The sequence below is a fragment of the Furipterus horrens genome, unplaced genomic scaffold (genome assembly GCF_987537825.1).
Source record: "Furipterus horrens unplaced genomic scaffold, mFurHor1.1.pri manual_scaffold_5, whole genome shotgun sequence".
NCBI classification, from domain to species: Eukaryota; Metazoa; Chordata; class Mammalia; order Chiroptera; family Furipteridae; genus Furipterus; species Furipterus horrens.
Genome location: NW_028327175.1, coordinates 162,396,835 through 162,412,462, shown reverse-complemented (window position 1 = coordinate 162,412,462; position 15,628 = coordinate 162,396,835). Strand labels below are relative to the sequence as shown.

Genomic DNA, 15,628 nt, shown 5'->3' with positions numbered 1-15,628 from the left:
TAAAGAAATCATATTTTATGTGTAATAGTACTAGGGGTAAAGACCAAATCCATTTTCTTGTTCCATGTGGTTAGTATTCATTCCCAAACCCATCATTACATGGGTCACTTTGTAAAATCCAAATATCTGAGCACCACCCCGGTCCACTTAAACAGCATATCTCACAGTCCAGACATCTGCATTTTTAATCTCTCCAGAACATTCTGAGACATTTGATCTTCAAACTAATTTTGGAATTACTGAACATGGCAAAAAAAATACATTTATACTGTGTGTAAGTCTCTTTACATATACAAGTTGCTCAAAGGACAGGATCTGTACTTATACATTTTTATAAGCCCAGCACCTATTTTGAGCCTTGTATATAGTAGGCCTTGACTCCATACATGTTTAATTAGAGCCTTAATATTATTTTGTACAGGGGATATAAAACCACTTTAGTGTTATTATATATTCATGTGACAGGAACCACCTTGCACAGCAGCCTGAAAGACAAAAATAATTGAATTGGTGGACTGATTTCTAATGAAGAATGTGGTTGTGTTCAGTTATGACCCTGAATTCTGCTAACTTATTCTATACTCCTGAAAATAAAGAATACTCACTTTAACAAGATTGGCCACTATGTAAACTGTCTCAGTCTTCTTCCACTTTCTACTAAATGTTCTACTTGATGCCAAAATGGTTAGACAAAAAAATCCCATCATAGCTAACATTTGTATGGTTTAAGACGCTGGTTTTTAATGTGTGTTCGGAGGACTCCTGAGGTTTCCCGAAACCCTTTCCAGTGATTCATACGGTGAAGGCCTTTTTCCTAATAAGAATAACCTGTTATTTGCCCTTATCATTCCCACTCTCTGAGGGTACAGTAGTTTTCCGAGGCTACCTAATGTATGATATTGAAACAAATTAATGAAGAAAAGATAGGAGAATCAGCTGTCTTCTATAAATAGATATTAATAAAATTTACAAGAATGTAAAACCATGCTGTTCTTATATTTTTGGAAAACATAGTTATTATTCATAAAATGTTATTTGTTAAATGACTAAGTAAATTTTAAAATTTACTTAAAACATTTCAGTTTTAATTTGTAATATAATAAGTATTTATAGGTATAGCACACATAAACAAAAGTTGTTTGGATTCCTCAATAATTTTTAAGTGTAAAGGGTTCCTGACACCACAAAGTTTGAGAACCAGTGACTTATGTTTTTATGTTATTTAAAATTTAGTTCAAGTGGTTATTTTGTATAGACAAATATTGCCTAAAATCAGGATTGAATTTCACCAATTCTTAAAAATAGATTTTTTCAAAACTTATATATTGAAAATTTTGCTTTCTTTTTCCCTTGTTCTGAGAAACAGTTGACTCAACTACTACTAAAAAGTCCGTGAGTCTCCAATGTGTTCCATAGTAATCTATGACACAATTTGAAATTTCCATCATCAGAGCTAATGAACACACTGTCTGGGAAGGATAACATGCTAAGTGCTTATTAATGGGGAAACATTTCTTTAGCAGATTTCTCATTTAACAGATCAGGCTCTAAATGGAAAGACAAACGGTACAATTTAATAGCTGAGAAGCCAATCATCGTAGATTTCTAACCCCTGAGGCAGGTAGAGAGCCACAGGACTACAGGGGGAAGAATACTGCTTGAGAGTACAGAGCTTAGTGTCCTTCAGGTAAGGTGTGTGTCCCAGATAAACCCAGCATTGACTGCATTTCTTGGGGTCTTTGCCTGAATCTCCACCCGCAATTTATTAAAAACAGTATCCATCTACCTAGGGTGGTTTTAAGCAAACATTGGGTTGGAGGTAGAGTGCTAGCACAGTGAACACAGTAATTTATTGTTCTTCGGTTAGTGGGGAGGGATGATGCTTGAGAAGAAATGGAGAAGAGTTGTTTTGCTTAATTCACGGTTTAACTCATTATAATTCTGTCTGCCTTTTTTGTTGGTTTGTTTCCACAGTTGTAGTCTTTTCTACGACTGTGCTAAGGGAATTCTTCAAGATTTTTAAATTTGAAAGTTCGTATCATTATCAAAATATTTTCGTTCTATTTTCATAGCGAGAGTATCCTGCTCCATCCTCACTGCTCATTGGAATAGTGGAGAAAAACATAACAGTAGCTTAAAGACTAAACGCTCCAGTATATTAGTTTGCAAAGAGAAAACTTGAGAAACCCATACAGTAGAGGAAATGGTGATGTTTCTAAATTGAAAAAACTCCAAGGACAGGAAATAGGGAAATTTTACAAGAAGCCTAAACCTAATGTAGTTCTAAACAAACAATAGTCATCTCACCGTGGTCCAGTTTTCTTTTCACTGACTTATTTTTGCTTAGCCAACACATAAACGGGTATCAACAGCAAGGTGACAGAAGGCGCAGTACACCTCTAACTTTTGTGTGTGCGGCGGGGACAACACCAGAAAAAAAAAAAAAACCCGAGGATTTTCCCGCCTAAACAATAAGGGGGCGGGGCCCGAAGCAAGGACGGAGTGAGTAGTTTCCCTCCCCCAATCACTCCTCCTTCTCCGTGCTCCTCCCACACGCATTTCGCCACGATCCCGACAGGCCCAGCGGCTGGGAGAGTCACTAGAAGGTGGGCGGGGGTGAAGATTTGTCTCTGCTGTTTCTTCGTCTCTATGGTTGTCAGAGGTGGGAGGTTTTGACGCAGAAGCAGCTGGCGCTTCAGCTTGGACGGGTGAGTGCTGAATTCTGAAGGGTGTCAGGAGACAGCCATTATTTAGGGAGGACAAAATGGAAGGGGATGCAGAACAGCCTCAGGGACTTGATCTCCGAGCCCGGACGTTTGTCAGCTCTGGGACCTGAGGAATTCTCAGGTCGGGCGGCGGTAGCCGTCTCTCTGATGGGCTTCGTTTGGGGGCTGGAGAGGAGTCTTTAGTCCTTTCTGCTTCCCGTCCTTGCTTTTCTTCACCTCACCCCGTCCCTTCTCTCTGTCCCGGGAGAACTTTTCCCAGTGCCGAGTTCCTAACTGATGGGTTCACTTGGGCGCCGACGTCCGTCTCCGCACGGGCAACCAGGAGACACAGACTTGATTGGTTCCACTAAGATTTATGGATGTGGTTGGAAGTGGGTGGAGGAGTTTACAGTTAGATCAATAACGAGGAGAATTATTAATCACTGAAAGGAAACAAAAATGGAAAGTCAGTGCAGACCCGAAGGAGCAAAACAAAGTGCAGAGCTCTTGGACTGTTCAGTTTTTGTCTTTTCCAGTGCCTTCCCGTTCTCATTCTCTCTCAAGTTTCGTTCTCACCATCCCATCCCAGCCTTAGTACCAAGCGATGTTTTGAGAATGAGCCAGTGTTATTGACTCTATGTGAATGTTGGGAGAAGAGTTTGAAGCGGACTCTTCTTTAAGTTGCTGTCTCAGTAATCTTAATAGTTTTGGTTTCTTTATCTTCTCTTTCAGATGCCTAAAATATAATGTAAGTATTTGAAATATAAGTAAAATAACCATGTTATAGCTAAGGGACTAGAGTAAAATACTTGGTTCTCCCTGTAGTACCTGGAAAGACCCATTTTCTTTCTATGGTTTTATAAATATAAGCGTCTATCACAGTTTTTTTTGGGGGGGGTCTTGGATATACTTTTGTTTATGTTAGAGCATCACTTTGGGTCATATGTGCAAGTGATCTTGCAGTAGAAGAAAGGAATTGGCAGATAAAATAAAGCAGTTTGGGGTTGATAGCTGTAGGAGAGTTTAGGTTTCATTGAGCCATATGACAGATTAGTAAAATGTCAGCATCTTGAGACATAGATGTTGGTCAGGATGATCAACCTGCTGTCTTTCTGGTGTTGGACAAGGTAATGAGCTTGTTGATTATCACTTCAATAAAAAATTTTAGAACCTACTGCTACTTGTCTGTGAGAAGGTGGCTCCGGCCTCCAGCTACTCTATTGTCCCTGATTACCTCTTCCACTTCACAACATCACTCTGCCTACATACTTATGTCAAGAAAATGTCATTGACACCTTCTAAGTGTCCATAATTACTGAGGATTATAAAACACAGAGTAGTACTGACAAAAGGAAAAGGTTTGGGAGTGGGTTGTGTGTCTAGGAGAAAGGGGAAGGGTGATGGAAACAAAAACTAATAGGAGGCAAAAGGACAAAAGCGTATGTTACTCTCTTCATAATCTATAGAACATTTACTGTATTTAATAAGTAGATTTTTTTTTTATATTACCAAGGGAGACTGACTTTCCTATAGTATTTAAGAGTAAAACAATGGTATGTAATTTCTCCCATTATGCAGTATTATGTAGAATAATTATAACTGAAAGATTTAAACTGACCTTCAGGTCTTATATTATTTAATTATAGGACTAAAGTAATTGATAGTTATTAAACCTAATTTAGCCACTTTTAATCTTTAGTTTTACCTCAATCAGTTTTTACAATGGCTATAGGACTTGCTGAATAGTAACCACTTTTTCCCCATATAGAGTAGTTTAATATATACCTTTTTAAAAAGAGAACCAATTTTTAAAAAGTTTACTCACAACTTTATTTTCCTCACTCAAAATAAAAATAGCTTGCTTTTGTGCCAACAGAAAAAGTTAATTCTTTCAAGATAGATGTTCTACTCAGTTTGGTAAATTATGAGAAAATTGAGACTTTAAATATTGTTATGTGGAAAAATAAAGAGTCTGAAGTCAGACTCCATGGGAAATATGGTACTAATAACACTAGGCTTATATCCTACAGCCTTAGAAACCCCAGAAGAGAGAGAACTTCTCTTTCTCTATGGTTCTAACAAACTACTGTATGAAAGTCTCATTGGCCTAACTTTCATTATTTCCCACCCTAGAGGCAGTCTCTGGCTAGAATGATGGAATGCTTTGTGTGGCCAGGATTGGCTCTTGTTCCTGCCCTGGAGTGGGATGCAGGGGCTATACAGTTTCAAACCACATGAATTAAGGGTAGGGGGCACATAATTCCTAAAGGAAAACTGTGGTGTTATTTCCTAGAGAAGGGGGAATGGTTACTGGACAGGCAAAAACAACAGATGTTCACTAAAGTAATTTTATATATATTTGTTTTTCAATTAAGAGAACTTGCTTTCCTTTCCTAGTACAAATCAATTATATTTCACAGTTGTATGTTGCTTTTTCCTTTTTAACTGTCTATTATTTTATTAATTTATAGATCTTAAATTTAAACTCTTCAAGTGCATATGTTTGTACTCTTATTACATGTATAGTAACCTTACTCTGGAGTATTCAGATTTTCTAAATTTAATATTATGTATATTGGGCTAGTTTGTTAAAATTGATTTTTGATAAATATTTTTACTACCATGGGTGAACTTGATTAACAAACCGCAGTTTATTAATAGTAAATAGAAATGTTCTAAGTATTTAAGCATGTGTAGTTGATATGATTAAATGCTTGATTCTTTTAATTATTTCATATTCAAAAATCTGTTAGCGTAGAAACCACTTCATTTTGTGCATTATATGAAAAATAGAGGCTCTCTCTTCCTCCAGACTGAAGCCTGCCATTCTTCCAGGGTTGTGTATCTTTTGTATCTTACATTGTTTTGGTTTGTAGACTAACCCTATGGAAATAAAACTAACAGGGGGAATGCTAGGAGAACTCAGGTGTTAAAAGTTTAGCCTTAAGTGATAGATTTAAGTGATTAAAACTGTAAAGAGTTAAAGAGTTTAGCCTTATTGCTAGGTTTAAGTGTCTAATGCATGTGGAATGCTGTTATTCTAAAACTGTGAAGGGTTTGAATACTTTTTCTTTTTCACCAAACCTTTGCCTCTGGAATTTTGCCCCGAGGTTGGCAGCAGGCAGCCAGGACCCCAGTTGCTGTTTGGTAACAATTAGGTTCAGCCATTGTGCAGGTTCAAATAGCAAGCAGCAGTACTAGCCTAGCAAGTGGCTCCCCCTCTGTCCCCTTTTTCATATAGAGTAAGGTTGCATGGATACAACCCTAGTGAGCTATCTTTACCAACAGGCAATATAGCTGCATACACTGTTAATCCCAATTTTCCAGATGACGTGAAGGTACATCTGCCCCATTGTAACAGAGTGAAACACTAGGCCTCTCTGACTCCTTGCTCAAGCCTGCTCTGTTCCCATGGCCTTTAGGCTAAGAGCTTCTGCTTAGTCTTGCATCCATATACTTGCATATAATTAGAGGAATTTTGCTTGAGGCTTGAGGAGATAAGAGAAAAAATATATATATATATCACTATAATTGTTACTAATTGCTGTAACTGGGTGTTATCTTTAAAACTATGGTTTAATATTAATGTCTGTTTTTGTATCTTTATGTGTTATTCTGATGATTCATTGTATTTTTATAGAAAATATAATTGAAGCAGTATTGTTTACTCCACTGTCTTGTCTTTGTTTTAAAAAAATGCTAATGACCCTGGCTGGTGTGGTTGGAAACCTGGTCTGTCCAGTAAACTGAAAGGTTGCGGGTTTCATCCCTGGTGAGGGCACCTACTTGGGTTGTGGATTCAGTCCCCAGTCTGGGCATGTGCAGGGGGCAACAGATCGATGTTTCTCTCTCTTACATCAATTTTTCTCTCCCTCTCTCCCTCACTTCCCCTCTCTGTAAAAGCAGTGAGCATGTCCTTGGGTGGGGATTTAAAAAAATGTTAATGGCTCAAGTCAATGGACATCGGAACTTTAATTGCTAACAGTGGTGGCACATGCTTTAGTTTAGACAGATCTATATTCTAAAACCCAACAATATCATTTCTGTGTAAGAACAGTGTCGCTCAGAGAACCATGAGGAGGCAGCGAGCAGAAGAAAAGAAATTTACTTGAGGGAGTTACCAAGCAGGGAGGAAGCCGTGCAGCAAATGGCCCGACTCCGGGGTCCTAGGGAAGCAGGGGCTGTTTTATAGGGAGAAGAAAAAAGAAACTCTTGAATTCAGTCGTTATCTCGCAGCTGTGAGTTGAGGGCTCATCAAGGCCAAATGGAGCTCAGATCGATGTACCCCACTATCATGGGAAACTCCCAGACAGCTGCAGGCCAGCAGGGGGAGGAGGGATGGCGTGGGAACCAAGGCTGTCATTCTGGATGTTGAGCAAGTTACTTAAATCTCTCCAAACTTGAGTTTATTCCATTTGCATGGAAATGATGATACCTATCTTGTGGGAGTCTTGCAAGCATTAACTTAATTAATGTGTGCCAGGTGTCTTGGATATAGTAGGTTCTCATTAAGTGTAATCGTTAATAACAACAATAACAAAAAGCAATGTTTAAAAAGATTTTATTTCCCAATTTCAGAATGTTTAACTGTAGGGAGTTTAAAATATAAAGGTATCTGAGGAATTAACTATATTGTTTTTCATTCAGTTTTTCTTCATTTTAGCAGGTTTTTAAATTCCATATTGCATATAAAGCAATAAACTAGAAAACGTTGCTTAAACCAAATAATTATTAGTGGACTGCTCAAGTATTTGAAGATTGCCTAATTGAAGTATGATAAATGTGCTAGGGGAATGTGTTAAGAGATTTTACACAAACTCTGAGCTCAGTGAAGTTTAATATTAAGTGGAAGATACACTGTACAAGTGAAGCTAGGTGTTGCGCATCTTGGAGCATCATGTGAGAATTTATGGTACTTTTGGTAATAGGCAGGAATGATAAAAGTGGATTTGTTTTTATGTTTAAGGGTAAGTTCAGGGTTAAACTCTGTGAAGGAGAAGTAATGGTTTGAGACTGATATGCTAGATACCTGCAGGTGAAAGAGATAACAGTTTAGAATATTACTTGAAAAACCATAAAAAGGCAACTATGTAATTGACCGACTTGTGAGGAGTGATTGACATATGAATAATTAATGATCTGGCATTGGAAAGTTAAATATTGCTTCACTGGGAGGACAGGGAGGTTAACCCTGTTTATGAGAAAAGAAACAGCTAGAAATGGATTAATCCTTTTTTCTTCAAACTAAGATTAATCAGGTTTCTTTTTTTGCAAATTGTAAACATTTCCTAGGCTAACTGATAAAAAGTTCAAGGTGGATTTTATTGACTATGAGAAAATTGAAGCTTGAATGTAATCTTGAGAAACAGATCCTCATCATTCATGTCAACTATACAGATAATAGTTGCATTTTTCTTCAAAGTGATTTAATGTTGATTATTTAAAACTTAAAATGCCTGTTCTAATAACATTGCTTGTTCAAACTTGGATAATTACTTGACGTCTATTTGTAAACACCAAGTTCTAAGTTATAATTTGTTTTGCTTTTTCAAGTTTGTTCCTTAGTATTGGAATTAACTTAGCAAGCTATATTTTTTTCCTTAAAAAAAAAAAAATCAGTAATTTGTTTACTATCCTACTAGGATTAAGTAAGCATTCTATACAATGGGACATAAAGGGCATCAGAATATAAGCTCTAAGACATCTCTCTGGTTTAGCTCTTATGTCTCTACCTTGCCTTCCTATTCTAGACATAGTGAACTACTTTTTGCACCCACTACCCCCACAAGCTATGTTTTTTTGTGTCTTTATACCTTTGTATAGGCTGTTTGTTGTACTCTGAATGCCTCTCCACCCTCCTGCCTTCCTCCAAGTGGGAGCTACTATTCGTCTTTAAACTAGGTTAATGAGTTCTTCAGTTCATAAAACTTCCCTCCACTATCAAGTGGTTATTTTCCTTTGTGGTTCCCTTAGTAATTATTTTCCCCTTTAAAGAATATTCTTATTTTGTGGAGCAGTTGTATGTATTTTCTGTGAGACTGAGTGATTCTTGATGCCAGGAACAAGTCTTATTCACCATCATATCCTGAGCACCAGTCATATAGACAAGCTCATAACATGTTTGGTGAATAAATGAGTAAATAAGATATTTCATCTCTTTTAAAAATCAGAATAGAAACAGTATATAATCTAATAGATTAAGACTGCACTCTGTAACTTTTCTCAGTCTGATACATTTAAAGAACTTACTTGTACACATCTAGAAAATTCCATTTACACATTCTACCACACATCAATAAACATGTTTTATTTGTGTAATATGTACCAAGGCAATGGAAAGAAGAAAATCAGACTCCATTCCTCAAGGAGCTCAGGATCTAGTGGTGGAGACAGATAAATTGATAATTATAATTAAATTTATGCTAATTAAAACTTAGTCAGTTTTGCTAGATACATTCCAGGTGCTCAATAGCCACATATGGCTGGTGGTTACTGTATTAAACAGTGCAGATATGGTTTTCTATCATTGCAGCACATTCTACTTGACAGCTGTTGTAGAATATTATAAATAAACCTGGATCTGCATACTCTAGTTTCACATGATAGTTAATTTTCATTTCAACTATGTTCCTTTCTTTTTAAAATAAAACTTGCTTTTATATTTGGAAATTCTTTTTTTTTTCAAATTATCAAGTAGATTCTATTGTAATATAGTTCAAAAAAAGCAGCACTGCTAATTTTCTCAGGTCTTTGATATTTGATAGCATTTAAATTAAGTAGTTTCAGAATTTGATTTTCAACTTCAGCAGTGATATCATCTAACTTTCTATCCTAATAATTCCTGAGATGGTAATGAGATATAATGGTTAGAGCAATGACTTTGGGATTGTACAAACTTCCCTCTGCCATCTACTGGCTACAACCTTAGGCTAATTTCTTAGAAACGTTGAGCTTTGGTGTCCTTCTCAGTTATATATGAGTAATAATACTTAACTCAAGGGTTATTGAGCATTAAATAAGGTAATGGATATCAGACACTTAGCATAGTATCCTTCACAGAGTAGTGTTCATTAAATAGCTAGTATTAAAGAGAAGTTGAACAACCAGTTGTTAAAAAAAATTTCTTTTTGAGAAAGTTGGGGAAATTGGAATATGGACTGGATATTAGATCATACCAAGAAATTATTGTTAAATTTGTTAAATGTAACAATGACATGATTATGTGCAAAGAAAGTCCAAAGTTTTGGAGAGACATCCTAAATACTAAAATATATATCAATGAAGTGATATGATGTCTGAAGGTTGCTTTAAAATAATTCACAAAGACAAAGAGGAATAAAAGTGACAGAAAAATTGGTCTTAACTTACGTTTCTGGTGAAGAAGGAATAACAGGAACCGTATTTACCTTTCTGCCAGAAACAACTAAAAAGGCAGACAAAGTATACAAAAACAATGGTTTCCTGGATTTTGAACATTGTGCAACAAAGGAGAGATTCCTGAGAGATGGGAAACAAATCAGGTGAGCTTTATGATTGGTCTGGCTTGCAGCTTGAAGAGAGTTTCCCATCTGCAGAGCAGGAATGGGGAACCCAGATAGACCACAGTGGTCTCCCAGAATTGAGGGAGTTTGGGGAGGCCAAGGCAGCTGGAGTTTTCAATGAAGAATCCTAGAGATTAGAGAACTGAAAGGAAGGAGAACTCCCAAGATTTCTAAACACCTCCCCTCAAACATGCACCTATGAGAACTGATCAGTGCATATATGTGAGGAAACTACCCAAGGCTAGGAAAAAAAATTTTTTTTTAAGATTAGAAACAATAGTATTTGGAGTTCTTGTAGAGAGAGGGAGGAATAGTGTCTTTTTCCAGTCAGCCAGAGTGGAAAATGTCTTAACATGTCATGATGTAGAGTATTCAGAAGGATTTTTCCTTAGTAGTGACATGAATTAGCCGTAAACTATATGCTGCTCTGGCCAGCCTGAAATTAAAAGCAAGATCCAAAGAGGCCAAACTGTTTCCAAGTTACTGAATTGTGTCCTAAAACTAAGCCCAAGAATAATTACAGGAATACAAAAATATCCAGCACCAACAAAGCAAACTTCAGTGTCTGGCATCCAATCAGAAATTACTAGACATTACACAAGTGCAGGAATATATGACCCATAATGATAAGGGGAAAAATCAATCAAAATTGAAACAGAAGTGACACAGGTGAGAGAATTAGTAGAGAGGGATGTTAAAACTGTGTTTATAATTTATAATTGTATTCTGTATGCTCAAGAATATAGAATATGTTAAATAGAAACATGGAAGAGCATTTTAAAAGACCCAAACGAACCTGCAGAGATGGAAACTACAATGTCTAAGACTTTTTTAAAAATACATTGATGAGATTAATAGCAAATTAGACTTTGGAGAATAAAACTTAAACCAAGGCTCATGAAGTACACAAAATAATCTGAAGAGGTCTTGCTATAAGTATTTAATCTGACTCCAATCAAGCTTTTAGAGATAACTTCCAGATTACAGGATATGAAGAGATTAGAGAAACAATTAAACCATGCTACAAGGAAGCAATTAGATAAATTTAGAACTTGAGAAATACTGCAATACAGTTGTATGTTCTCTTCAAAAATCAGGATTGTGCTGTCATTGCACAATGTGGTGAACATAGTTAATGTAACTGAATTATATGCTTAAAAGTGGTTAAAATGGTAAATTTTATGTATATTTTACCACAATTTAAAAATTACTGTTTTAACCATGTTTAAGTTGTACAATTGGTAGGCATTAAGTACATCTGCATTCTTGTACAACCATTATCACCATTCATTTTCAGAACTTTTCTTTTCAAGCAGAAAATTCTATATCCATTAAACAATAACTCCTCCCCCCAGTCTCTGGCATCATCATTCTACTTTCTATTTTTATGAATTTCACTACTGCAAGTACCTCATATAAGTCAAATCATAAAGTATTTGTCTCTGCAACTGACTTATTTTACTTAACATAATACCTTTAAGGTTCATCAGTGTCGTAGTGTATGTCAGAATTTCTTTTTTCATTTTTTTATTGTGCTAAAATAGAAATAATATAAAGTTTATCATCTTAAGCACTTTATTTTATTTTTTAAAAATATTATTTATTTATTTATCTATCTATCTATCTATCTATTTATTTTAGAGAGAGGGGAAAGGAGGGAGAAAGAGAGGAAGTGAAACATCATTGTGTGGTTGCCTCTCACATGCCCCCAACTGGGAACCTGGTTTGCAACCTAGGCATGTGCCCTGAATAGGAATTGAACTGGCAACCCTTTGGTTCACAGGCCAGTGCTCAATCCACTGAGCTACATCAGCCAGGACTCTTAAGCATTTTAAAGTGTACAGTTCAGCGTTATTAAGTACATTCAGATTCTTGTAAAGTCATCACCATCATCCATCTCTAGAACTATTTTAATTGTGCACAAGTGAATTTCTATATCTATTAACTCTTCATTATCCTTTTCCTCTAGCCCCTGGCAACTGCAATTCTACTTTCTGTCTTTATGATTTTGTGTAATGGTCCCCAACCTTTTTGGCACCAGAGATCGGATTCATGGAAGACCATTTTTTCATGGGCCAGTAGTGGGGCAGTGGTTTTAGGCCAATTCAAGTGCATTACATTCAAGCTCACCTCCTGCTGTGTGGCCCAGTTTCCTAACAGGCCACCAATCAGTGTTAGTCCATGGCCTGAAGGTTGGGGACTTCTGATTTAGAGGAACTCTAGGTACCTCATATAAGTAGAATCATATAATGTTTGTCTTTTTGTGACTGACTTGTATCACTCGACATAATGTCCTCAAGATTAGTCGATGGTGTAGCATGTGTCAGAATTTCCTTCTTTTTATAACTGAATAATGTTTTATTGTATGGATGAACCGCATTTTGTTTATCCATTCATCTGTTGACGAACACTTGGGTTGCTTCCACCTTTTGGCTACTGTGAATAGTACTGAATGTGGAAGTTTTATTTATTTATTTTTAGATTTTTAAAAAATGTTCACCCAAGAATATGTTTATTGATTTGAGAGAGAGAGACAGGGAGACAGAGAGACAGACAGAGACAGACACCCACATGAGAAACATTGATTGTTTGCCTCCCATTCATGCCCTGACCAGGGATGGAACCCGAAACCTAGGTATGTCTGACTGAGGATCAAACCCAAAACCTTTTGGTGATTGGATCAACATTCCAACCACCTGAGCCACCTGGCCAGGGCTGAGCATGGATGTTTTGATAACTTGCTTGCTAGTTCTGCTTTTTGGACTAGATAGTTTTTTAAAATTGTGGTAAAATACACATAACATAATATTTGCTGTTTTAATCACTTTTAAGTGTACCATTCAGTGGCATTAAATACTGTCACATTGCTGTGCAACCGTTGCCAGCTATCCATTTCCAGAACTTTTTCATCATGCCAAACAGAAACTCTGTACCCATTAAACAGTAACTTCTTAGTCTCTCCACCCTCCAGCCCCTGGTACTCTGGTAACCTCTATTCTATTTTCTCTCTCACAGAATATGCCTATTTTAGACACCTCCTATTGGTAGAATCATACAATTTTGTTCTTTTGTGTCTGGTTTATTTTACTTAGCATAATGTCTTCAAGCTTCATCTGTGTTGTAGTATGTATCAGAATATTATTCCTTTTAAAAATATCTGGGCACTTTATTTTTATTTTATTTTTAATTTAATTTGTTGAGAAGACATTGGTGAATAAGGTATAGGTTTCAAGTTACATTTCTATGATACATGATCTACATATTGCTTTGTGTGCCCACCACCTGAAGCCAAATCTTCTGTCACCATATATTTGGCCCCCTTAATATAGTAACCGCCATTCTATTGCCTGTCTCTATGAGGGTTTTTTTTTTTCTTTTTTTTTCTTATTTGTACATTTTTAACTTTCAGTTTTATATCCCCGATATGATTGAAATCATATGGTTATTAGCTTTTTCTGACTTATTTCACTTAGCATGGTATCACCAAGGTCCATTTATGTTGTTGCAAATGGCAGTATTTCATCTCTTCTTATGGCTGTATAGTATTCTATTGTGTATATGTACCACATCTTCTTTATCCAATCATCTATTGATGGACACTTGGGTTGTTTCCATGTCTTGGCCACCATAAATAATGCTGCAGTGAACACAGGGGTATATATAGCTTTATGAATAAATGTTTTCAAATTTTTCAAGTACATACCCAGAAGAGGGTTTGCTGGGTAATATGGTAACTCTATTCTTAATTTTTTGAGGAATCTTTGTACTGTTTTCCACAGTGGCTGTATCAGTTTACATTCCCACCAGCAGTGAATTTCCTTTTTAAGGCTGATTAATATTTCATTACATGTATGCACATATTTTGTTTATCCACTTTTCTATTGATGGGCATTTTGGCTGTTTTAATTCTTTTGGGTATATATCTAAGAGTGGAATTGCTGGGTTATATGGCAATTCTGTGTTTTAACGGTTTTCCATAATGGCTGCACTGTTTTACATACCCACCAACTGTGCACAGGGATCCAATATCTCTAAATTTTCTCCAACACTTGTTATTTTCTTCTTTTTTAAAAGTAATAGTCATCCTAATGGATGTGAATGTAGTTTTGATTGCATTTCCCTGATATTGAACATCTTTTCATGTGCTTATTTGTGTATCTTCTTTGGAGAAATGTCTATTCAAGACTCTTGTCCATTTTTTATTTAATCTTTATCATATATTTTTCCATTACCATTTAGGCCCCCTATACCCCCCCCCCAGCAAACGCCACACTGTTGTCCATGTCCACAAGTCCTTTTTGCTTTTTTCTCAATCCCTCTACCTCCTCACCTCCCACCCCACTAGCTGTCATCCTGCTCTCCATCTATGAGTTTGTCCCCATTTTCCTTGTTAGTTCAGTTTGTTCATTAGGTTCCACATATGAGTGAAATCATATGGTATTTATCTTTCTCTGACTGGCTTATTCCATTTAGCATAATTTTCTACAGGTCCATCCATACTGACACAAAAGGTAAAACTTTTTTCCTTTTTATGGCCCAGTAGTATTCCATTTTGTAAGTATCTGAAAGTGTTTTATCCACCCACCCACTGATGGACAGTTGGGCTGCTTCCATATCTTGGCAATTGTAAATAATGCTGCAGTGAACATAGGGGTGCTTATGTTCTTTTGAATTAGTGTCTGGGTTTGTTTGGATATATTCCCAGGAGTGGGATAGCTGGGTCAAAAAGGCAGATTCATTTTTAATTTTTTGTGGTATCTCTATACCGCTTTCCACAGTGGCTGCACCAGTCTGCATTCCCATGAACAGTGGGATAGCCATTCTGACAGGTGTTAGATAGTATCTCATTCTGGTTTTATTTTGCATTTCTCTGATGATAAGTGATGTTGAGCATCTTTTCATATGTCTATTGGCCATCTTTAAGTCCTTTTTGGAGAAGTTTCTAATCAGGTCTTTTGCCCATTTTTCAATTGGGTTGTTTGTTTTTTTCTGGTGTGTAGTACTGTAACTTCTTTATAACTTTTGGATATTAGCCTCTTATCAGATGTATCAGGAAATATGTTCTTCCCTTCTGTGTATTGTCTTTTTATTTTGTTGATGATTTGCTTTGCTGTACAAAAACTTTTTAGTTTCACATAGTCCCATTTGTTTATTTTTTCTTATATTTCCTTTACCTGGGGAGATATATCCAATAAAATATTGTTCCAAGCAATGCCTGAGATTTTGCTACTTATGTTTTCCTCTATGATGTTTATGGTTTTGGGTCTAACACTTAAGTCTTTGATCCATTTTGAATTTGTTCTTGCATGTGGGGTAAGAAGGTGATCTAGTTCATTTTTTCTGCATATATCTGTCCAGTTTTCTCAACACCATTTATTGAAT

General features: G+C 36.3%; 1 protein-coding gene across 3 annotated transcripts in view; it reads left to right on the top strand.

Annotated features, from left to right (window-relative positions):
• Window positions 1–2,559: 2,559 nt before the first annotated feature.
• MICU1 (mitochondrial calcium uptake 1) overlaps window positions 2,560–15,628 on the top strand; it is a 237,564-nt gene continuing 224,495 nt past the window's right edge. Inside the window, exon 1 of one of the 3 annotated variants that reach the window (XM_090278189.1) lies at window positions 2,560–2,606. Coding sequence is in view for 1 of the 3 variants with exons in the window: in XM_090278186.1 (XP_090134312.1) it covers window positions 3,452–3,453 (2 nt within the window). In the remaining 2 variants the exon portion in view is untranslated. Of the gene's footprint in view, window positions 2,709–3,437; window positions 3,454–15,628 lie in introns of those variants that run through there. The other 2 variants (XM_090278188.1, XM_090278186.1) reach the window with 2 other exon arrangements.